General features: G+C 47.5%; 1 protein-coding gene across 1 annotated transcript; it reads left to right on the plus strand.

Annotated features, from left to right (window-relative positions):
• Positions 1-365: 365 nt before the first annotated feature.
• FZD2 (frizzled class receptor 2) lies at positions 366-4527 on the plus strand. Its single transcript, XM_027518458.1, has one exon. The coding sequence runs from the start codon at positions 1490-1492 to the stop codon at positions 3185-3187; it is 1698 nt and encodes a 565-aa protein (XP_027374259.1). The 5' UTR covers positions 366-1489; the 3' UTR covers positions 3188-4527.
• Positions 4528-24987: the final 20460 nt, after the last annotated feature.

A 24987-nucleotide genomic window follows, 5' to 3' on the forward strand; every position in this document is an offset into this window, starting at 1 on the left:
CCCTTTCTGGTGTGGAATCACTTAAGATTTGGGTAAAACTCCCCTCTCTCCCAGGAGACCATATCTGGAAGCTTTTAGGGGGCGGAGGCAGAGGTGCAGAGAGAGGAGGAAAATTCCCCCAAACGGCCTAAAAGAGCCATCTCTTCCCTGAAAACTGCTCGTCATCCCCCACCCCCCACCATTAACCTCCGATTAAGACCTCCTCGTTATGGCAACTAAACTTTACTTTGCATAATTAAGATTTGCCTCGGAAGAAAGGGGAGGGAGAAGCCGCAGCTCTAGGCCATTCTCCTTCATCTCACCCCCTCCCACCCCCGCCCCAACCCTCCGGCTCAGGGCCTCGGAGTTCCTGAGTTTTCTCACTTTGAGGTGCCACCGAACACAAAGAACCATAATGGGCTCCTTTGTGCTCGCTACGGGGCAATTACGCCCCGGAGTCCAGGCCCCTTTAAGAGCCTCTTAAAGAGACAAGCTCTCATTTTTCAGAGGGTTATTTAAGGGTGCATGTAGAGGGAGAAGCGAGGCAAACTCCTAGAGGTCTACATATAGGGCGACGTGAAACTTTTGTCTGGATGCCATGAAAATGGGCTGAGAGAAGCGTCTTTGTAAACTGTTAGCTTAATTTAAAAAAAAATCTCCCTTAAACACTATTTTTTTTTCAAATTTGAGATTTATTTTTACTCGTTCTGAAAAATTGGACTGAAATAAGTGGGGTTCGAGGAGCAGGCGCGGAGGCACGGATTTAAAGAGGCTCTACCCCTAGAGCTCCGTGGCCCCGGGAAGAAGAGTGATCCAGGGCTGAGTGACGCGGGCCTCCGCAGTTCTGAGGAACGTGTGTCTCCGAATCTCGCCGCCGAGACTCCAGAGAAATCCCGTGTTGGGCAAAAAGCCCTTAATATAATAATAGCTTGTCTCTTTAAAAAGCAAAAGGAGGGGGGGAAAGTTTTGTTGGCATCTGGTTTCTGATCTCATTATGTTGTGGTTGACCAATCCAGCCCTCGGGGCTGGTCCTCGGGTTTAAATCTCATTGGCCGAGAGAACATTTTGGGATGGTGCTTAGAGCTCGACGGGGCGGTTTCAAGGATCCCTTTTTTGGGGGGCTGAGGAGAGGGCGGGGCCGCCGGCGGGGGCCCCCTTGAAACCGACTAATTGGGATCGGAGAGGCCGAGGTGAGGGCTGGAGGAAGGCACAAAGGAGTCGCTGGGCGGAGAAGGGAGGGGAGAGGCGAGAGGAGGAGGAAGAGGAGGAGAGAGGGCAAGCCGCGCGCGGTGTCTCCGGCGGCTCAGTCCGACCTCGGCGAGCTAGCGGGCAGGCGCGCCGCCCCCCTCCCCCGCCCGGCCTCCCCAACTCGGCAGCCGCGAGCAAAGTTTGCAAAGAGGCGCGGGAGGCGGCGGCCGCGGCAAGGAGGCGGCGGGGAAGGCGCGCGGTCTCCGGGCTGGGGGCGGGGGCGGGGGGGCGCCCGGGAGCCGAGTGGGGGGCGGCGGCCAGCATGCGGCCCCGCAGCGCCCTGCCCCGCCTGTTGCTGCCGCTGCTGCTACTGCCCGCCGCCGGGCCGGCCCAATTCCACGGAGAGAAGGGCATATCCATCCCGGACCACGGCTTCTGCCAGCCCATCTCCATCCCGTTGTGCACGGACATCGCCTACAACCAGACCATCATGCCCAACCTTCTGGGCCACACGAACCAAGAGGACGCCGGACTGGAGGTGCACCAGTTCTACCCGTTGGTAAAGGTGCAGTGCTCGCCCGAACTGCGCTTCTTCCTGTGCTCGATGTACGCACCCGTGTGCACCGTGCTGGAGCAGGCCATCCCGCCGTGCCGCTCCATCTGCGAGCGCGCGCGCCAGGGCTGCGAGGCGCTCATGAACAAGTTCGGTTTCCAGTGGCCGGAGCGCCTGCGCTGCGAGCACTTCCCTCGCCACGGCGCGGAGCAGATCTGCGTGGGCCAGAACCACTCGGAGGACGGCGCGCCAGCGCTTCTTACCACCGCGCCGCCGCCCGGCCTGCAGCCGGGTGCGGGGGGCACCCCGGGCGGCCCGGGTGGCGGCGGCTCGCCCCCGCGCTATGCCACGCTGGAGCACCCGTTCCACTGTCCGCGCGTCCTCAAGGTGCCGTCCTATCTCAGCTACAAGTTCCTGGGCGAGCGCGACTGCGCGGCTCCCTGCGAGCCGGCGCGGCCGGATGGCTCCATGTTCTTCTCACAGGAGGAGACGCGCTTTGCGCGCCTCTGGATCCTCACCTGGTCCGTGCTGTGCTGCGCCTCCACCTTCTTCACCGTCACCACGTACCTGGTGGACATGCAGCGCTTCCGCTACCCCGAGCGGCCCATCATCTTTCTGTCCGGCTGCTACACTATGGTGTCGGTGGCCTACATCGCGGGCTTCGTGCTCCAGGAGCGCGTGGTGTGTAACGAGCGCTTCTCCGAGGACGGCTACCGCACGGTGGTGCAGGGCACCAAGAAGGAGGGCTGTACCATCCTCTTCATGATGCTCTACTTCTTCAGCATGGCCAGTTCCATCTGGTGGGTCATCTTGTCGCTCACCTGGTTCCTGGCGGCCGGCATGAAGTGGGGCCACGAGGCCATCGAGGCCAACTCGCAGTACTTTCACCTGGCCGCGTGGGCCGTGCCCGCCGTCAAGACTATCACGATCCTGGCTATGGGCCAGATCGACGGCGACCTGCTGAGCGGCGTGTGCTTCGTGGGCCTCAATAGCCTGGACCCGTTGCGGGGCTTCGTGCTGGCGCCGCTCTTCGTGTACCTGTTCATAGGCACGTCCTTCCTCCTGGCCGGCTTCGTGTCCCTCTTCCGCATCCGTACCATCATGAAACACGACGGTACTAAGACGGAGAAGCTGGAGCGGCTGATGGTGCGCATCGGCGTCTTCTCGGTGCTCTACACGGTGCCCGCCACCATCGTCATCGCCTGCTACTTCTACGAGCAGGCCTTCCGAGAGCACTGGGAGCGCTCGTGGGTGAGCCAGCACTGCAAGAGCCTGGCCATCCCGTGCCCGGCGCACTACACGCCGCGCATGTCTCCCGACTTCACCGTCTACATGATCAAATACCTCATGACGCTCATCGTGGGCATCACGTCGGGCTTCTGGATCTGGTCCGGCAAGACGCTGCACTCGTGGAGGAAGTTCTACACCCGTCTCACCAACAGCCGGCACGGCGAGACCACCGTGTGAGCCCGGCGCTTGTGCGCCGCGTCCCCGGCCGGGCCCGCACCGCGCGCTCACCGCCCGCGGGGAGGGGGTGGGGCGGGGGCTCCTACAGACTCCTTATTTTATTTTTTTAAATAAAGAACAATCGAAACCATTTCTTTTTTAGGTCGCTTTTTAAAGAAAACTCTGCCCAACAGCCCCACCAGGTTTGTAATTAAAACTGTAAATAGTCTTTGTAAATTTAATTATATATTTTGTATTTAAAAGAAAAAAAGGGGGGAGGGCAAGGGCGCCAGGGCCTGAGGAGTAGGGGGTGGGGGATCTGAGGGGTTCTCTCCTTTCTCCAGGGCCCTTTCAAACACCATCCCTGGTTTGACAGGGCCGGGCCTGCTGGAAGAGGTGTTGGCTCTGAGGAGTTGGCACATTCAACTTCTCAAGCCAAATTTGTGAGCTTTCTCACTGACGCTGGGCCTATGGAAGCTGTTGGATAGTTTTGAACAAGACTTGGATTCATTTTGATTTCCCATTCCCCCTTTCTCTCCTCACTTGTGCTGTCTCCTTCACTCAGTCTTTGGAAACCTCCCAACGGAGATGAAGACGTGGAGGGAAAAAAAAAATCTAACCCGAACCGACGGGTGGGGTGGTGGGGAGAGGGCGGAGATCGAGTGAGGAATGGCCTCCACACACCCCCATCCCAGGCCCACCCCACTGCTGGCAGGAAGATCTTTCTCTTCTGACTTTTCTTCTTTTAAACTGGCTGCCCGGAACTCTTGGAGTGGGCAGAAAGTGCTTTGTGATGTGTGTTTTGAAACAACCCCCCACCCCCACCCACTAGGTTGAGTACGGAACCTGACTGCCTCCATTTTTAGGGGGAGCATCATCAAGTTCTCAGATGTATAGGTCTGGAGATACCTTGCATCTCTATCCTTTCCCCTGCTGTCTACTCCACGCCTGCTCTTTCCCCCACTCCCGCCCCCAGCTGAATGTCTCCTCTGGCACCCAGGTTAGCCGTTTGTGGGTGGTTTGTGTGGTCCGTGTGGGTTTTTGGTTTTTTTTTCAAAAAGCAATAAAATGGGTTGGGTTGGAGGGAGGGAACGGATGGACGGGCTGGTGGGATTTTTAGTTTTTCTTTGACAAAAGACTGGTTTCTTTTCAAACTTGCCCAGAAAAGGGAGGGGAGGGGAGAGGTGGGTATCTTTGCTTTGGACACAGGCTCTGGGCAGGCTCTTTGTGACTGTGGGGATGGGGTTGAGTGTTTACATGTCATTCTCTATCACAAGATTGATAGAATGTTTATAACAGATGTTTTCTGTCTTCCCCTTATACCCCCCCAAATAAAAGTCAAGACTTTTCTTAAAGTATCATTCATGCTGGTATGAGAACTGCAGTTTCCAATACACATCATTTCCCTCAACCAAATATTTGAAGTATTTTAGAATTTTAATTCCAATGGATTGATTTGAAGACCAAGGGCTGGGGTGAAACGAGTTTGCCCCCATAACTCAACTTTTCACCATCTCCTGTGTCTTGATAATAGTGCAAATTAAAAGCTAATAATCATCATAATAAAGTGCATTTAATTATCTTCTAGAGATCTAGCCCTTTAATTGTATTTAACAGGGTTGTAACATTTTATTAGTTTAACCAAACCACACCTCCTCCTTCCATCTCCCCCTGACCTGGTTGGTTGGGGCTAGGATGGAGAAGAGGTTCCCAGTTCCCATCTTGCTTTTTTAGCTAAACGGTGGTAGGGAAAATGGTGCCTTAACACCCTTTGTTGGCAGTCTTTGGGACAAGGGAGAAAGTAAGTTAGAACCCCTAGTTCGAAGTGTTGGCCTGTGTTAGTTTATGTTGGGGGAGGGGATCTGGAAATGTTTGGTGGTAATTGAACACGTATGTGGGGCTTTGTTTGGAATTGAATGAAGCCTGGGGATTTCAGAAAACCCCCCTTCCCAAAATATATAACCCTCCCCTAGATGATTTGTAGCAGTGGCCCATGTTGTAAGTTAAAACTAGACGTTTCTCAAATGATGATATGTGTGAAGTCCCAATGGGGAGTTACCTTCCACTATCAAAGAAGCAGGCCAGGGAGGTGGCACCACCCTGTAGCTCCATTTGTTGCAAGATTCTAAAGGAACCCCACAAAGGCTGCAGGAAAGAGTTAAATTACAAACAAATTGTGAGCGCCTCTCCCGGAAAGAATGGCCAAAGCTTGCGAAAGGGGGGATGGGGGGAGGGTGGTTTCCAGTGGCTGAGCTGGAGCCCAGTGGGAAGAGGAGTGCTGGTCTTTGCTGAAGATTTGGGAAAAGCCTCCTCTGCCTCCTAGACCCCAGGCCCCTGTACCCTGGGTACACTTGTCGGTGAGCCCTCATGCTGAGGGCAGGAGGGGATGGTAGACTAGCAACAATTACCTTTTTCTTTCCGGAGCCCGGTGGGAGGGAGTGAATTTTGGTAAAGATCCTTCTCAACCCTCCTCCCTCAAAGTCTGCCAAGGGAGGGAAAAGAACCTGAGAAAACTGGAAAAATAGGTTTTACAGCTAGGGAGAGGATAGATAATAAGATAATTGCCTCACTAGGAAAGGATATCTCTCTTAGATGCCCTCCCCTTCTCCAGAGGGGTAGCCGAAGACTGAATTACCTTAGGGAAAGTGGGGAACTTTCTCTCTGGCTGTTCTCCTTGGTCTAATGAAACAACTCTTACAGTGAGGGTGTAGAGCAGGGGTCCCCAACCTCCAGGATCTAATGCCTGATGGTTTGAGGTGAAGCTGCTGGAATAATAATAGAAATAAAGTGCACCATAAATCTCTTGTGCACAGATCATCCCCAAACCATCCCCCACCCCACCCTGGTCCATGGAAAACTTGTCTTCCATGAAAACTGTTCCCTGGTGCCACAAAGCTTGGGGACTGCTGGTGTACAGGATTTAGGGGACAAAGTGCCATGGAGAAGAGACCCGTAAGTGAACCGCTTGAGCTCACTGCCACCGCTGGAGAGGGATCTGTCTCCACTCCCTAGCTGGGAAAACCTAGTTAAACTCATGAGCCCCAGGTCTGCTTTAGCAGATTTCTGGGTCGCCCTCAACCCCTTGTGAGTGGGTTGGTATTGCCCTCCCTCCGAAAGAGGGCAGCTTTGTCTGGTGGAGGATCAGGGGCCAAGTAAGAAAGCCCTTCACCTGAGGCCCCCAGCCCTGGGCAGGTGTCAGACCACAGAGGCTTTCTACCTGCCCTCCTTCCCGCACCCCATCCCACAAAGCAACAACTGTGCTTGGTCCTCCAGCTCCCCTGCTTCACTGATGAGACTCCCCCCATCACAGACTCCCCTCCTAAAGACGCTTCCTTTCCCTGCAAATTCTTTGTCCTTTAAAGTGCCCCAGAAAAGAACACTTAAGGTTTTCCAAGACAAAATTCTTCTGAACATCCTCAAAGAGTGAGGATCAGTGGAATCTGTAATTTAGATCATTCCAAAAAGCTCTCCGAGAGGGTGTTGAGATCCTAGACTTGAGCTGGATTCTGGAATTGGGGAGATGCTGTCCCAGGGTGCCCTGGGGAACATGTCTGGGGGAGGAGAGCCCAAGTTCCTACCATTTCCAAGGCATTGTCCCTTTGGTAAACTCACTACTCACTGTAGTAGGTCCCTTCCTTCTCCGGACATAGTCTCCTCACCTTGAAATGAACCTTAAATTTCCGCTGACTCCTCTGAGAAACTGCAGTATCTTTGGACATTCTCCTGGGAAAAAATGGCCAGACTTCGGTGAAAACAATTTTGCATGTATCAATAACCTCAGATATGCAGATGACACCACCCTTATGGCAGAAAGTGAAGAGGAACTAAAAATCCTCTTGATGAAAGTGAAAGAGGAGAGTGAAAAAGTTGGCTTAAAGCTCAACATTCAGAAAACGAAGATCATGGCATCTGATCCCATCACTTCATGGCAAATAGATGGGGAAACAGTGGAAACAGTGTCAGACTTTATTTTTCTGGGCTCCAAAATCACTGCAGATGGTGATTGCAGTCATGAAATTAAAAGACGCTTACTCCTTGGAAGGAAAGTTATGACCAACCTAGATAGCATATTGAAAAGCAGAGATATTACTTTGCCAACAAAGGTCCATCTAGTCAAGGCTATGGTTTTTCCAGTAGTCATGTATGGATGTGAGTTGGACTGTGAAGAAAGGTGAGCGCCGAAGAATTGATGCTTTTGAACTGTGTTGTTGGAAAAGACTCTTGAGAGTCCCTTGGACTGCAAAGAGATCCAACCAGTCCATTCTGAAGGAGATCAGCCCTGGGATTTCTTTGGAAGGAATGATGCTAAAACTGAAACTCCAATACTTTGGCCACCTCATGCGAAGAGTTGACTCATTGGAAAAGACTCTGATGCTGGGAGGGATTGGGGGCAAGAGGAGAAGGGGAGACAGAGGGTGAGATGGCTGGATGGCATCACCGACTTGATGGACATGAATCTGAGTGAACTCAGGGAGTTGGTGATGGACAGGGAGGTCTGGCGTGCTGTGATTCATGGGGTCACAAAGAGTCGGACACGACTGAGCAACTGAACTGAACTGATAGAGGGTGTGTGGTCTGTCTATCTGTGCACGTCTCCTCCCCCATCTTGCCCCGAAGCTGATTTTTCAATCCCAGGTTAGACATTATCTAGTCTTTATCACTGGGGCAGCCTTCACCTCAGACCCCAGTGTCCCCCTTTCCATCTGTAATTCCCTCTGCTATGGAAAAGGGGGGCTCTGGACGGCAAACCATCAGACCTACAAAAACCAGGAACACCTCCAAACCAGATTATTCTCTAGATCCTGTCTCTCCTGCAGGTATCAAGATGAAGCACAATGTAATAAACATATAAGACTTTTATAGTTGAGGGAGAAAAGGAGAAAGAGACAGACGTGTGTAGAGAGTTACAGGCGTTGGCACGACACAGTGCCAGCTGTGAGCCCTTGTGGATGTCTCCTAACCTCTGAGACTCAGTCCTCATCTGTTAAAAAGGTGATAGTACCTGTCTGGCAAGGTCGTGGTGAAGATTGGGTCAGATGATGCATGTAAAGAGCTAACATTGTGGAAGCTCGATAAATTGTGACAATCTTCTATACTTAGGATAAATTCCTAAAAATGGAATCACTGGATCAAAGGACGTGCATCTCTAGGCTTTTGGACTTACAGGTAGTTTTAACTACCTGTTTTAAAATAGAATGATTTCCTGTGCTCCCACTTGCTCTACCTGACTTGGGGTGCCTGCTCACGATCTAGGGGATCCCCAGGGTGGAGGTGGGCAGCGGTTTTCTCCCTCTCTCTTCTCTGATTAGGACTGAAATGTCTTACCCGCCTGAGTGAGCAGGGCACACACACGCGCTGGCTCTCTCTCTGGACGGCTTTGAAGCTGGCTAATTAGGGTTAGGGCTGTCACAGCTGGCTTCCCTGGCGCCTCCCCCCTTCCCTCTGTTCAGCCCTGTCCCCAGCCTCACAGCCTGAGAGCCCCTCCCCAGCTGCCTGGCCTTCCCCTCTAAGCTTGTGGCTGGTCCAGGCCACCTGGGAAGGCCCTGGGATTCAGGGCTGGGAAGGACCAAAGTGACAGCAACCAAGAAAGGACGAGATAGGACCTGGGACATGGAACAAGATCACAGGCCACTGATTGGGTTTAGAGAGGACTGCCTATGGCCTGGGACTGTCCTATTCTTTAACCTGGAGAGGAGCCGGCCTGGGCTGGGGGCTGAGCCCTGGGCCCTTTGTTTGAAAGCCAAGTTTTCTGAAGGCTCCAGCCTCCCAACCTGGCCCTTATAATTAGCCCCAATCAGAGTGTTTATGTCGGTGCCTTGTGCGGAACTCAGAGCCCCGTGATTTCATTCCAGACCTTGGGGGGAGAGAGGAAGGGAGGGGAGGGGATGGGGTTTGTGTGGGGGTGAGCCAAAAGGAGGATAGGGGTAGGAAGTAATGAGAAGGAGACTTGGGGTGAGGGACAGAGAAGGGGGTCCTGGAGAGGGGAGGACCTCTACCCTCCATCTGACCATTGCAGGCATCAGGACCCCTCCCAGGGTAGTTGGCGCCCTAGCATCCTGACCCTGGGCCAGGCCCGCACGCCTCTGGGCAGGCTCTGTGGGTGGGTGGGCTTGTGCCAATCGGAAATGGCTTGGATATAATTAACCCAGCTAATCACCAACCTCAGCCTGGTGGGAGGGGAGGGTACAGCCCAGAGCCTTGGCTCCCCCAGGGAGCTCCGGTCTCCCTATTCTCCTTCCTCTGACTGTGGCCTGGAGTGTGCCGGGCTCTGCGGTTGATGGGGATGGTGGAGTTAGAGGGTGGGCCGCCAAAGGATGTAGGAAGGAATAATACTTAATTCTCATCTCTGGCCTTACCTGGCATGTGACTGACGGGAGGGCATGTACCTAAGGTGGCCACAGCAGTGGTGGTTGGGGAGCGGGGGTGACAGCAGGAATCCTGGACGGAGGGTGAGAGGATGCCTGGCCACTGCTCCAGGTGGCCCTGGATGTGTCCCAGAATCAATTAGCTTCTCCCTCCAGGTCTAGGCCTCCCAGGGAACTCTGGTATGAGATGTGGCTTGTAGGCAATTAAGTGTACTGGGCTTCGTGTCCTGTGGGGTGGGGAGTAGGCAGAGTTCCTTTTTTTTAATATTTAAAAAAATAATTTTATTTATTTATTTTTGGTTGTGCTTGGTCTTTGTTGCTGCATGGATTTTTCTCTAGTTACGACAAGGTGGGGTGCCACTCTAGATGCAGTGAGCTGGGCTTCTCATTGCGATGGCTTCTTTTGTTGTAGAGCATGGACTCTAGGCATATGGGCTTCAGTAGTTGCAGTCCCAGGGTTCTAGGGCACAGGCTTAACAGTTGTGATGCACAGACTTAGTTGCTCCAAGGCATGTGGGATCTTCCCGGATCAGGGATTGAACTTGTGTCTACTACATTAGCAGGTGGATTCTTTACCACTGAGCCACCAGCGAAGCCCTTTCTAAAACATTTTTATTTATTTATTTGGCTGCGCCAGGTCTTAGTTGCGACATTCAGGATCTTTAGTTGTGGCACGTGAATCCCTGACCAAGGATTGAACCCCGGCCCTCTGTGTTGGGAGTACAGAGTCTTAACCAATGGACCACCAGGGAAGTCCTGGGATCTGAGCTTCTAACTCCCTTGCTTACAATCCTATTAGGCCTCCAAGGAATGTCCCAGCTCCTGCCCTGAGCACATACAGGTTTCCAAGATGTGGGTCTGGCTGCTATATCTCCAGTCTTATGTCCACTCATTCTTCCCTACACTCTCATATTGCCAGCCTCCAGAGCCTTCATGTCCTCAGACCAGTCGTGCTCTGCGACTTTGCACATGCTGTTTCTGTGACACAAGTGCTCTTCCCTTCCCCTACCCTGGATATGATGAACTCCTAGAGCCTCAGAACTTACCTGAGGTCGGGGGGGCCCTCCTGCTGAGAGCCAGATTCCAGGCCAGTCCTGTCCCCATACTATGCTCTCATCTGTCACAGCATAACACATTACTGTTACTTGTCTCCTTTCTTGACTGTGACCTCCTTGAGAGAGAGTCTGTGTTTGGTCTTTTATCTCTGTATCCCTGAGCCTAGGAATATGCCTGGCACATGGTAAGTGCCCAAGATCACAGGTTCTGGAGCCAGACTATGTGGGCTTGAATCCTGCCTCAGCTAGCTGTCGACCTTAGGCAAGTTAATTAACCTCTCTGTGTATTATTTGTAAATGAGGATAGTGGTTATGTTTACCATGCAAGACTGGTTGGAGAAAACTAATTCAAGTAAAAGGCTTAAAATAGTGCTTGGCACATAGTAAGTGCTTAACCAGTGCTAGTTAAGCTTATTCATCCTGTGTTGACTCAGTAGATGTGTATTTAGTGGTTACCAGGAGCCAGGCACTTGCTAAGTTCTAGAAATGCACACATGCAGTCCTTGCCCATATGTAGCCTACCATCCAGTTTCTTGAATCAAAGAATGGATAAGTATTAGGTGTGGTACTTGTGAGTTTGGTTGTTACATGTCTTGTTAAACAAGCTCACTATATAATTGTTTGAAAATGTGTGCAGGCTCAAATATGGGATCACGATGAATCTACTTGGTGTGTGTAAAACAAGCAATGCAGTTGGGGACAATGCCTTAATAACCTGACATATGTAATCTGGTGTTAGGAGCACATGGGAAGCTTGCCCAGGACAGAGGGTCCTAGAAGCCTTCTGCTCAATCTTCAGTGCTAATGAGAATGTTTAAAAAATATTTTTTCTCCAAGAAGAGTAATTACTTATAGAAATATACAATGAACACATCAGAAGTTTCATTTAACTCCTTAGTTAGTGAAGATGAAACATTCAGACTAGAATCCAAAGAACAGAACAAATGTAGGCCATCAAGAAATAAATTCATTTAATGCAAAACTGAGCAGCTTCCAATGGGCAACAGTAAGTTGTAACACAGACACAGTTTGCATGGACAAAAATCATTTCCCTTACTACCAGTCATCTTGAGCTGTAAAATAACTGAACAATAATAAAACTCAGAGATAATCTTCAAGGACGTACAGCAATATTTTTGACCACTTCAAAGTCTTCCATTTGCTTTGATAAGAAGTTCTGAACTCAGATACCTCAAGATAACCAGTGCCACCACCCCTTCCAATCAATGAGCTATAGTGCCAGAAGGGAGCCCAGTTCCATCCAAAGAGAGCTGGAAATCTCCCAGCCATCCCCAGGCTGGCACAGCCCTTGTCCACCTTTTCTTCTCCACCTTTATGTCTTTAGCTCTTCTCTCTCCCTTGACTTCCTCTTTCCCACCCACACCACTCACAGCCCCTCTAATTGTGCAGCCACTCCATTCATCCTTCCATATAGCAGTCATCATTTATTGAATACTTTCTATATGCAAGACACTGTGCTAAGCTCAATACATTCATAATAGCATTTAAGGTTCAAAAGAACTATGAAATGAGTACTATCTTTACCTCAAATTATAGACAGCATATTAAAGTACCTGAGATTCATGGAATCAGCTATTCTGAGAACATCGAACTAGTCAGAGCAGAGCAAAGGGAATCAGACTCTTAACCACAATACCAGAAATAGCAAATAGAGTTACTTATCTAATTGGTAGTGGCTACCAATTAACCACTCCAGGTAGCAGCTACCTGGAGTACCATGTTGAGATGGATTCTGAGGCATCCTCTTGGTTCAGTGGGTGATAGTGCTGGGATCTACTAGTGATGTCTGTCATGGTCTCAGAATCAGGGAATGTAAAGGTTAGCAAGCATGCCAGATGCTTGTCAGGCTGGTTTTATACTATACTGCCTCTTATATCATCTCCTGAATATATATATATATATATATATATTTTTTTTTTTTTTTTTTACATTATTGATGACAGCCTCTTCCTTTGAGGCCTAAGCCCTGAGCCCTCCCTCAGTGTCTGGATCTCAGTGCCACTTTTCAAGGTCTTGGCTACTCAAAGTGTGATTCCATCTGCTTTCTTCTCTGCCCTCCCTAGCCTCCCCCCACACTGAGCAGTCCCATCACCTAGGAGCTTGTTAGAAAAGAGGAATCTTGGGTCTGACCTCATACCTACTGAATTGGAAGCTGCATTTTAACAAGATTCCCAGGGGATTTGTCTGCACATTCAAGTATGAGGAGCACTGCTCCAAGAGACCTCTTTACTCAAAGTCTTCATTTGCTTTGATAAGAAATTCTTTACCTGCCCCCACCTTAGTAGCTAGAATCAACTTCTAGAAAGGTGTTGGCTCAGGTATAGTTCTACTTATTCCCCATGGACCCTAATACTTAACCCAGAAAAACCAGGTGTATTTATGGACAATTTCTTTATTTTTTTATAAATAATATACTTTAGCAAACCAATGCTTTCTTTATTATTTATTTATTGGCTGCAAGGCATGTGGGATTTTAGTTCCGTGACCAGGAATTGAACCTGTACCTCCTGCAGTGGAAGCATGGAGTCTCAACCACTGGACCACCAGGCAAGTCCCTGGATTATTTCAACTGAGGTATAAAGACTTTAGAGCCTTGGCAGTGGCTCAGCGGTAAAGAATCTGCCTACCAATGCAGGAGATGTGGGAGATGCAGGTTCAATTCCTGGATGGAGACTATCCCCTGCAGTAGGAAATGGCTACCCACTCCAGTATTCTTGTCAGGAAAATCCCATTGACAGATAACCTAGTGGGCTATAGTCTATAGGGTCGCAAAGAGTTGGACACAACAGAGCGATTGAACACACACACGCACACACGCACACATACAAAGACTTTAAGACATCGTCCCTTACTTTGGAAAAACCTTGCTTGCTTCTCTGGTTCTTCCCACTGGGGATGTGGGTGCCTTTGGGTCTGCAGTTCAGCACCATGTCCTTTTCTGTTTTCTGAGATTCTGCAGAGTCTGCCTGGGGCCTCAAGAATCCAGCCTAAACTTTCCCCTCAAAGCTTTGAGACCTTTGCCTCTTCTCACAGGAGTTGGGTTGGAGTTGGATGGACTGCACATAGACATGCAGAAGTGGTTGCTGAATCTGAGAGCCATAGCTGCTCGTTCAATCATTGGTTCAATCAGTGTTGTTAAGAACTGTTCTGTGCCAGGCACTGGGGACGCAGCAGTGAATAGAGCATTGGTCTCTGCTCTTGAGGAAAGTGGACATGTAAGCAGATAATTGCAATGGCATGTGATACAAAAAGCAGACCCTGGCATCGTCAGGAAAAAGACAAGGGTATTCTGTGCAGAGGGAACAACACGGGCAAAGCTATGGAAGAACATGGCCTGATCAGGGAACAGGGAGGAGAGAGGGCCTGGGACATAGGCTGCATGTGCAGGAGAGTGGCAGGGCCCATCTAAGGGAGGATTTGGGCTGATCCCCAGCAAAATGTAAATCTCACGGTGGCTTGGCCCTGTAGCACATGTCTGAGCCATTTCTGCTTGCTCTCAATACCAGATCTTATTTCTTTACCACAGAAGCCAATTAGAATCAGGAGACACTTATACACACACACAGACACACACACACACCATTTTTAAAATTTTTATTTATTTATTTGGCTGTGCCAGGTCTCTTAGTTGCAGCCCATGGGGTCTTTGATCCAGCCTGTGGGATCAAGTTTCCTGGTCAGGGATTGAACCTGTGCTCCCTGCATTGGCAGTGTGGAGTCTTAGCCATTGGACCATCAGTTCAGTTCAGTTCAGTCGCTCAGTCGTGTTCAACTCTTGGCGACCCCATGAACCGCAACACGCCAGGCCTCCCTGTCCATCACCAACTCCCGGAGTCCACCCAAACCCATGTCCATTGAGTCAGTGATGCCATCCAGCCATCTCATCCTTTGTCCTCCCCTTCTCCTCCTGCCCTCAATCTTTCCCAGCATCAGGGTCTCAAGTGAGTCAGCTCTTTGCATCAGGTGGCCAAAGTATTGGAGTTTCAGCTTCAACATCAGTCCTTCCAATGAACACCCAGGACTGATCTCCTTTAGGATGGACTGGTTGGATCTCCTTGCAGTCCAAGGGACTCTCAAGAGTCTTCTCCAACACCACAGTTCAAAAGCATCAATTTTTCAGCACTCAGCTTTCTTCACAGTCCAACTCTCACATCCATACATGACCACTGGAAAAACCATAGCCTTGACTAGACGAACCTTTGTTGGCAAAGTAATGTCTCTGCTTTTTAATATGCTGTCTAGGTTGGTCATAACTTTCCTTCCAAGGAGCAAGCAAGCGTCTTTTAATTTCATGGCTGCAATCACCATCTGCAGTGATTTTGGAGCCCAGAAAAATAAAGTCAGCCACAGTTTCCACTGTTTTCCCATCTATTTGCCATGAAGTGATGGGACCAGATGCCATGATCTTAGACCATCAGGGAGGTCCCTAACAGAGCATGTTAGGGCCAAGTGGTAGTGGATTTAGGACCTATGCCCTTCCTCCCATCAATGACTGGCTCCATTCCTACCAGTGTCCCCTTTCCACACAAGTAGGAGCAAGAATGGGATTCCCTGGTGGCTCTGCTGGTAAAGAATCCTCCTACAGTTCGGGAAACCTGGGTTTAACCCCTGGGTTGGGAAGATCCCCTGGAGAAGGGAAAGGCCACCCATTCCAGCCTTCTGGCCTGGAGAATTCTATGGACTGTATAGTCCATGAGGTTGCAAAGAATCATACATGACTGAGTGCCTTTTACTTTCAGGAGCAAAAATGGTCAGGGAAAGAACTTTATGGCAGGACTTTGGGTCTCATCAGGCTTCCGTCGTGGGGGAAGTAAAGTGTCTGCCTGCAATGCGGGAGACTTAGGTTCAGTCCCTGGGTCAGAAGGATCACCTGGAGAAGGAAATGACAACCCACTCCAGTACTTTGCCTGGAAAATTCCATGGACAGAGGAGCTTGGTGGGCTACAGTCCATGGGGTCACAAAGAGTCGGACACAACTGAGCGACTTCACTTTCTTTCACTTTTGGGTCTCATCTAGAGATGGGGGTGGGCTTGGCTACATGTATGGACCGATCTGACTGTGTGACTGTGCCTCTGTGTGTGTGTTTGCATGTAAATGTGTCAGTGTACACATGTACACCTCTGGGATTGGGCAGGGATTCATTCAGAATCTCAGGAGATATCATTCCAATTCCTTGCCAGAGAGAGACAGACGGTTCCACTGATGCCCCTCTGGCATTTACAGGGGAAATTTCTTTGAGGCTTGAAAAATGAAGTGGCTTTAATACATCATTTCAAATTATTTGACACTCCTCCTAATGAGAGGTGAGGTCTGTGTCTCCTTACTTTGCATCTGGGCTACTTGGACCAACTGAGTATGATGGAAGTGATGCTCTATGACATCCAAGTCTGGGTCAGGAGAGCTCAAGTAGTTTCAACCATGTTCTCTGGAACCCCTTGAGAGGCCTGAGCTACCATAAGAAATCAGACTGGCCTGAGGCCACCATGCTAGTGAGGCCACACATAGATGTTCTGCTTAATAGTTCTAACTGAGGGACTTTCCTGATAGTACAGTGGATTAGAATCTTCCTGCCAGTGCAGAGGACAAGGGTTCAATCCTTGGTCTGGGAAGATTTGACATGCCTCAGAGCAACTAAGCCCATGCACCACAACTACTGAGCCTGTGCTCTAGAGCCTGGGAGCCACAACTACTGAAGCCCACACACCCTAGATCCCATGCTCTGCAACAAGAGAAGCCACTGCAATGAGAAGCTGCTGCAGTGAGAAGCCTGTGCACTGAAAGGAAGAGCAGCCCCCATTCTCCGCAACTAGAGAAAGCCTGCATGCAGTATGAAGATCTAGCACAAGCAAAAATAAATAAGTAAATAAATTATTTTAAAAAAAAACTATTCTAGCTGAGCCCAAACATGTGGGTGAAACCATCTTGAATCCTCCAGACCAGCCTATCTTCTAGCTGAATATCAAGTACCCTCAATGATGCTTTGTGAAACAGAAGAATCACCCAGCCAAGCCCTGTCCAAATTCCTAATCCATTAAATGGTGAGATATAATAAAATGATTGTGGTTTTAAGCCACTAAGTTTTGGGGTACTTTGCTATAGAGCAATAGATAACTGAAACAAGTGGAAATAATAATTAAGTTTATTAAATACGTACTATGTGTCTGGCGCTGCTCTAAGTATTTGACGTGTATTAACTCATTGATTTCTAAGAAGAGGATTCCTAACTCAAGGGAATAGCTCATAAGTGGGATCACTTAGAACTGAACCCAGGTTAAAAACAACAACAACAACAACACCACCAGATAATTAGCAAGGTAATGCTCAAAATCTTTCAAGCTAGGCTTCAGCAGTATGGGAACCAAGAACTTCCAGAGGTACAAGCTGGATTTAGAAAAGGCAGAGGAACCAGAGATGTAATTTCCAACATCCACTGGATCATAGAAACAATGAGGGAATTCCAGAAAAACATCTACTTCTGCTTCATTGACTACGCTAAAGCCTTTTTCACAACAAACTGTTGAAAATTCTTAAAGTGATAGGATTACTAGACTACCTTACCAATCTCCTGAGAAATCTGTATGCAGGTCAAGAAGCAACAGTTATAACTGGACATAGAACAATGGACTGGTTCAAAATTGGGAAAGGAATTAAACAAGGCTGTATATTGTCATCCTGCACATTTAACTTATATTCAGAGTACATCATGTGAGGTGCCAGGCTAAATGAATCCCAAGCTGTAATCAAGATTTCCAGGAGAAATATCAACAACCTTAGACATGTAGATAATATCATTCTAATGGCAGAAAGAAAAGAGGAACTAAAGAGCCTCTTGAAGAGGGTGAAAGAGGAGAGTAAAAAAGCTGGCTTAAAACACAACATTGAAAAACTAAGATCATGGCATCTAGTCCCATCACTTCATGGCAAAAAGATGGGGGAGAAATGGAAGCAGTGACAGATTTTGTTTTCTTGGGCAATCCAAAATCACTGTGGATTGTGACGAAATTAAAAGACACTTACTCCTTGGAAGAAAAGCTATGACAAACCTAGACAGCATATTAAAAAGCAGAGACACTTTGCTGACAAAGGTTCATATAGTCAAAATATTTTTCCAGTAGTCATGTACAGATCTGATAGCTGGACCATAAAGAAGGCTAAGCACCAAAGAACTGATGCTTTTGAAATGTGGTGCTTGAGAAGACTCTTGAGAATTTCTTGGACAGCAAGGAGATCAAACCAGTCAATCCTTAATGAAATCAACCCTGAATATTCATTGAAAAGACTGATGCTGATGCCCCAATACTTTGGCTACCTGATGTGAAGAGCCAACTCACTAGAAAAGGCCCTGATGCTGGAAACGATTGAGGGCAAGGGGAGGCGGGGGGAATAAGATGGTTGGATGCCATCACCAACTCAATGAACATGAGTTTTAGCAAACTCTGGGAGATGGTGAAGGACAGAGAAGCCTGGCGGGCTACAGTCCATAGAGTCACACAGAGCTGGACACGACTGAAGCGACTTAGTGTGCACAAAGATCCTGTGACTGAACTCCTTTATTTTACAGATAAAGAAGGGAATACCATTAAATTCACCCTTATTAAGCATATAATTCAATGGTTTTAGTTTCTTCATAGAGCTGTACAACCATCAGCACTATCTCATTTTACAACATGTTCATCACCCTGCAAAAAAGAAACCTGGTATCTATCAGCAGTCACTCCCTAATTCCACTCTCTCCTCAGAGTCCACTAACCTGCCTTCCATCTCTATAGTGTGCACCTATTCTGGATGTTTCATATGAATGATATACAACATGATGCCTTTTGTGTCTGGCTTCTTTCACAAAGTATCTTTTCAAGGTTCATCCATGCTGACTTGTGTATCTGTACTTCATTTCTTTTTATTGCTCAATAATATTCTATTGTATGAACATGCCACAGTTTATCTATTTAAAAAATGAAGCAGCAGGAGAATTAAAAGAAGAACCCCAGGGGACTTCCCTGGTGGTCCAGTGGTTAAGAATTTGCCTTGCAATGTAGGGAACACGGGTTCAATTCCTAGTTGGGGAACTAGATCCCATAAGTGGTGCTTTAGTCACTAAGTCACGTCTGACTCTTGCAACACCGTGGACTGTAGCCGGCCAGGCTCCTCTATCCATGGGATTCTCTAGGCAAGAGTACTGGAGTGGGTTGCCATTTCCTTCTCCAGGGGATCTGCCTGACCCAGGAATCGAACCTGGGTCTCTTGCATTGCAGGCAGATTATTCACTGACTGAGCTACGAGAGTAGCCCAAAGATCCCATAAGCCATGGGGCAACTAAGCCTGTGTGCTGCATCCACTGAAGTCTACATGCCACAACTAGAGAGTCTGTGTGCCACAAGGAAAGATCCTGCATGATACAATGAAGATCCCACATGCAATGACTAAGACTTGATGCAGTCAAATAAATAAATATTAAAAAAAAGAAGAACCCTGGGACCCGGCAGTCTCTTTGTGCCAAGTCAGGACCAGATCCCAAGTTTGCTGACTCTCAAGTTTATGGAAAACACAGAATGGAACATTCTTCTATCTCTAAACCCCCTTCCTGGAAGGGAAGCGGGGATGAATTGAGAGAGTAGCATTGAAACATATACATTACCATATGTAAAATTAGATAGCCAGTAGAAATTTGCTGTATGACACGGGAGCCCAAATCTGGTGCTCTGTGACAACCTAGAGGGGTGGGATGGGGTAGGAGGTGGTAGCGAGTTTCAAGAGGGAGGAGACATATCTATGGCTGATTCATGTTGATATATAACAAGAGTTGCGAGTGGTAAAAAACCCACTTGCCAGTGCAGGAAACATGAGAGATACAGGTTTGATCCCTAGGTCTGGAAGATCCCCTGGAAGAAGACATAGCAACCCACTCCAGTATTCTTGCCTGGAGAAGCTCATGGACAGAGAAGCTTGGAGGGCTACAGTCCATGGAGTTGCAAAGAGCTGGATATGACTGAAACAACTTAGCTCGCATGCGTGGCAGAAACCAACACAATATTGCAAAGCAATTATCCCTCCAATTAAAAATAAATAAGTTTAAATGAAAAACCCTTTCCTTTTGGACCATAGTAACTGCCTCTTGTCCCAGGGTCACCTTACCAAAAATCTTGGTTTCAACCTCTGCTGTTGACTGTAGATGTGCAAAAATCTAGCTCCTCCTCAGGACTTCTGGGTGCACACACACACTTTCGTCAGAGGAAGGTAAAATTTATATTGATACTATCTCAGTGATCGGGAATTTTTTTCTCAAAGGCATTAACCTGGCTCTAGGTCCTGCATTAAGGAATTTCTCTTGTCCTCTTTTTTCTCATTCTTTCCTCATGTCATCTAAAATGGAAAAACTCTATGACCGCACATGGTGAGCAACTTCTAAGTTAGTTCCATTGATGTGTGCTTCCTGGGGTTCCTTTCCTTGTGTAATCTCCTTCCAAAGGGAACTAGGGCCTGCTCACCTCCAAGTGAGTGAACTTGAAAGCAGATTCTCATCCCCCAGCCCTGTTCCAGTCAAGTCTTTTAGTAAGACCACAGCCTCAGCTGGCATCTTAAGTGCCACCCCATGATGTTGCACCAAAGTCACCCACCTAAGCTGTGCCCAACTTTGTGACCCACAGAAACTGCAAGAGAATACACGCTTGTTATTTATTTTATTTTAAACTTTATTTTTTAACTGTGCCTCTGGTATGTGAGATCTCAGTTCCCTGACTAGGGATAGAACCTTTGCCCCTTGCATTGGAAGCACAGAGTTTTAACCACTGAACTGCCAGTGAAGTTCCTGCTTGTTGTTAACTACTAAGTTTGGGGTGATTATCTACATAGCAATAGATAATGCACTACATGTTGAAGAAACTCAGGGGTACAAATAACATATATGTTAAGTAAGAGAATTCTTTCCTCAATCCACCCATCCATTCCTTCACTCTTTCTTTCAACTTGCTTTGCCTCTAGGGACATGAAAGTGAATGATACCATTTCTGCTCCTAAGGAAATTCCAGCCTAGTGGGAGAGGCAATCTTGTAAATGAATTATTGAAGTTCTAGTGAGAAATACTGATAGGTTCAAGTTACCTGGACAACACAAAAGAGGAAGAAAATAATTCTGCCTGGAGACATGAATAAAGCTTCATAGGAACATTTGATCTGGGTTTTGAAGAATGAGTAAGAGTTTGCCAGACGGGCAATGGGAGGAAGGGCATTCCAGATAGCAAGAGCTATAGGTACATAGACTGAGAGGCAAAAAAAGTCCAGTATGTTTGAGGACTCACAGGTCATCCCATGCAGCTAGATCTTAGACCACTAGGTGACAAGGGGATGCTGACCAGGCAGACAGGGGGCTTGGTACCAGCCTCAGGTTTTTTGGCTTTTGTCCTATAGAAACTGAAGAACAGGTGGAGGTTTTAAGCCAATGCATGTTGTGATCAGATTTGTGTTTTAGAAAGAGAATTCTGAAAGATATGGAAGATGGTTGGAGAGAGGATGATGAAGTCAGAGAGGTCAAGTAAGATGGTGCTTCTAATCCAAGGAGGGGGTCTCTCTTGTAGCTTAGTTGGTAAAGAATCTGCCTGCAGTGCAGGAGACCCAGGTTCGATCCCTGGGTCAGGAATATCCCCTGGAGAAGGAAATGGCAACCCATGCCAGTATCCTTGCCTGGAAAATCCCATGGACAGAGGAACCTGGTGAGCTGCAGCCCACGGGGTTGCAAAGAGTTGGGTAGACTGAGCGACTAACATCTCTAATCCAAGGGAAAGGTGATGAGACATAGACCAAGCATTATCTGTCAAATCAAGAGGAAGGTGAAGAAGAAAGGAGCAAGGAACTGAAGGTGGTTTCTACCTGGGATGATAAGACATTTACCATTGAAAAGAATAAAGATAACACTGGGAGAGTGGAGAATCTATTAGTCAGGATCGGGTATCGATAGATTATGCTGCAGTAACAAGTAACCTGAAAATCTCACTGACTTAACAAAATAAAGGTCTCTTGTTTTCTCACTCATTTTACAGATACACGTGGTCAGCAGGGGTCTCTACTCCATGCAATCATTCAGAGACCAAAGCTAACAGGGGCTCCACCATCTTGTAGCTCCACCATCTGGAACTCATGGCTTCTTCAGACACCTCTTCAGTTACATGGCAAGAGAAGAGCGAGATACTAGAAAATCATGTATGGGTTTCTTTTACTACTCTAGTCCTCACATTTAATTTGCCAGAACCAGTCTTGTGGACTGTCCTAACTATAAAGAGTTGGAAAGTGTAGGGGAGAATATGGGATACCTGGTGAGCATGATTATCTCAGCCACGTGGAGATAATGAACTCAGTTTTGAACAGATTTACTTTTTAAAAAATATTTATTTATTTACCTACTTATTTGGCTGTGCCAGGTCTTATTTGTGGCACTCAGGATCCTCAGTTGCACCATGTAGGATGTAGTTCTCTGACTAGGGATCGAACCCAAGCCCCCTGCATTCAGAGTTTTGAGTCCTAGCCACTGGTCAACCAGGTAAGTCCCTGAACACCATTAACTTTAAGGAAGAGATATCCAGTAGGCAATTGGAAATGTGATTCTGATGCTCAGACAAGAGTTGGGAGCTTGAGCTGTAGGTTTGAGCTTACTAGCATTGTCCCTGCCTTCTAGAAAGCTTACATTCTAGACAGAAACAGAAACATACAAAAATAGCTGTATCTATAAGAAGTCAAGTTACATGCTATCTGGCTATGAACAAATAGCCATGAAATGAAAGATGGAGGAGGAGTGAATTCCGTGATGGTGAGTAGAAGTCTCTTAAGCAAACAGCAATGATTGCTGACCTCTCAGTAGACTGACAGACCTAGGAAGGTAAGGAGTTTGTGGAAGCCGCATACTACGGTGGATTCCGGGAGAAGGAGCACAAGGCAAAGGAGATAAGCATAGAAGAGCAAGGAGTGGAAGTGAAGTGAAGTGAAGTCGCTCAGTCGTGTCCGACTCTTTGCGACCCCATGGACTATAACCTACTGGGTTCCTCCGTCCATGGGATTTTCCAGGCAAGAGTACTGGAGTGGGTTGCCATCACCTTCTCCAGAGGATCTTCCCAACCCAGGGATCGAACCTAGGTCTCCTACAGTGTAGGCAGACACTTTACCATCTGAGCCACAAGAGAAGCTCTGCAAGGAGTGGACAGATAGTGAAATATTTCAAAGCTAACTCAAGGAGCCCAGGCTCTATGCTGTAGTTACAGAATAACAGGAAGGTTCTGGGAGCAGGCAGGTTGATGTGTGAAGAAAAGTTTTTGCATTACTGTTCTCCTTTTAGTATAAACGAGCTCCCTTTCTCACTTACATGCACACGTGTATACACTACCCACCCCACCACACCTTTTCTGCCCAGATCCCACTTCTATGTCTTAGTCCTAGATTATAACTGTTTCATCACTGTTACCAGCTAGGCAGTTTACCTGAATTTCTGGCCAGATAATTACTTCCTTCCTTCCATCCTTCCTTCCTTTCTTATTGAGATATAACAGTAAAATGCATAAATTGCATTTTAATTTTAAGTGGAGATTAATGAATTTTTACATTTGTCTACACTTATGTAAACACAACTTAAATCAAGATGTAGGACATTTTCCTCCTGCCATGTTCCAGTGAGTCCTGGTCTAGAGATAACCACTATTCTGACTTCTATCCAGAATGTCTAGAAATGGGATCATATAATATGCTGTCTTTTGTATCTAATGTCTATGAGATCCATCCTTATGGGGGGCTCCTGACCACATTCTGAACCACTCCAGCTTTTAAACCCACTTGCCTTTCTTCTCTTCCACTTCCCTCCTTTTCTTTCTTTCTCCCTTCCTTTTCCACTTCTACCAATGTGTAGTATTATAAGTACCTTTGGCACAGGTGGTCAGGAAACAACAGTGAGCAAGGCAGACTTGGTTCCTGCCCTATTGGAAGCACGTGCCTTAGTAGGAAGGACAGGGTGAAGCACCAGATCATTACAGTACAGTACAGCATGATGAGCACAGAGCTTGTCAAGTCCAGGGCACCATGTATATCCATAGAATAGGCGTCCAACCCCAACTTTAGGGACCACGGAAGACTTCCTTGGTCTTCCGTGACGGAGGAAACCTCTAATGAGGCCTGAAGGATGATTAGAGTGTTGTGAGCAGTCACCTGTGTAAAAGCTACAAAGCAAGAGAAAAACTGGTGCTTTCAAGGAACTACAGGAAGTTCAAAGTACTAGTTTTGCTTGGCTGGAGCACAGAGTGCCAAGTGGGTGATAAGGCTGCGAGCCAGGTGGGGCAGATCATGAGGGGCTTTCTAAGCTCCATTAAGAAGTCCAAATTTTATCTGGGAGCCCTGGGCCATCACTGAGGGTCTTTCATTAGAATAGTGAATGAGGGCTTGGTTTATTTGATCTATTATTAAATTTGATTTTGATTGTGAATCATTTTTTAAAAGGTATTTTAGTTTTTAGTTTTAGGGTAGGAATACACATGGTAAAAAGGCCACATCATGTATAGAAATGCAACAGATTTCTGTATATTAATTTTGTATCTGCTGCTTTACTCAATTCATTGATGTGTAGTTTTTTGGTGACATCTTTAGGATGTTCTCTGTATAGTATCATGTAACTACAAACAGTGAGTTTTACTTCTTCCTTTTCAGTTTGGATTCATTTTATTTATTTTTCTTATCTGATTGCTGTGGCTAGGATTTCCAATACTACGTTAAATAAAAGTGGTAAGAGTAGGCATCTTGGTCTTAATCCTGCTTTTAGAGAAAATGCCAAAAGGGCATATGATGAAGCACGGGTCTCCCTAGCTCTCCTGTCCCAGACTTGCCCTGCTCCCCATAGATGTGGCTTTCAGAATGATTGTTCTGGCTGCAGTGTGCTAAGCAACACAGCAACAAAGCAAGAGTGAAAACAGGAGATTTTTTAGGAAGCTATTGAGCATTCCAGGTAAGAGAGGATGATAGCAACCATGGGAATGATTAGAGACTCTGAGGAAGCAAAAACAACAGAACGTAGGCATTGATTAGACATGGGGTATGAAAGAGGGAAGGGTTAAAGATGACATGTCAGGGAGGAGGAGAATGCCCTTCAGTGAGTCAAGGGGGAACCAAAGGGGTACAGTTAAGGGAATGTGGCAGATAGTCCGCAAAATGGCCACCAGAAATGCCTTTCCTGTACTTTCATCTGTGTTTCTTTCTCCTGAATCTGTGTGGCCTTGTGACTTTCTTTGACCAACAGGATGTAGCAAAACTGATGCCCTGACAGTTCAGGTCTAAGTCTTAAAAAGGCTTGGCACAGCTTCCTCTTTTGCTTTCTTGGAAGCCGGTCACCACGTCAAGAAGTCCAAATACCCTGCAG

This window comes from Bos indicus x Bos taurus, chromosome 19, assembly GCF_003369695.1.
Source record: "Bos indicus x Bos taurus breed Angus x Brahman F1 hybrid chromosome 19, Bos_hybrid_MaternalHap_v2.0, whole genome shotgun sequence".
In the NCBI taxonomy this organism is placed as follows: Eukaryota; Metazoa; Chordata; class Mammalia; order Artiodactyla; family Bovidae; genus Bos; species Bos indicus x Bos taurus.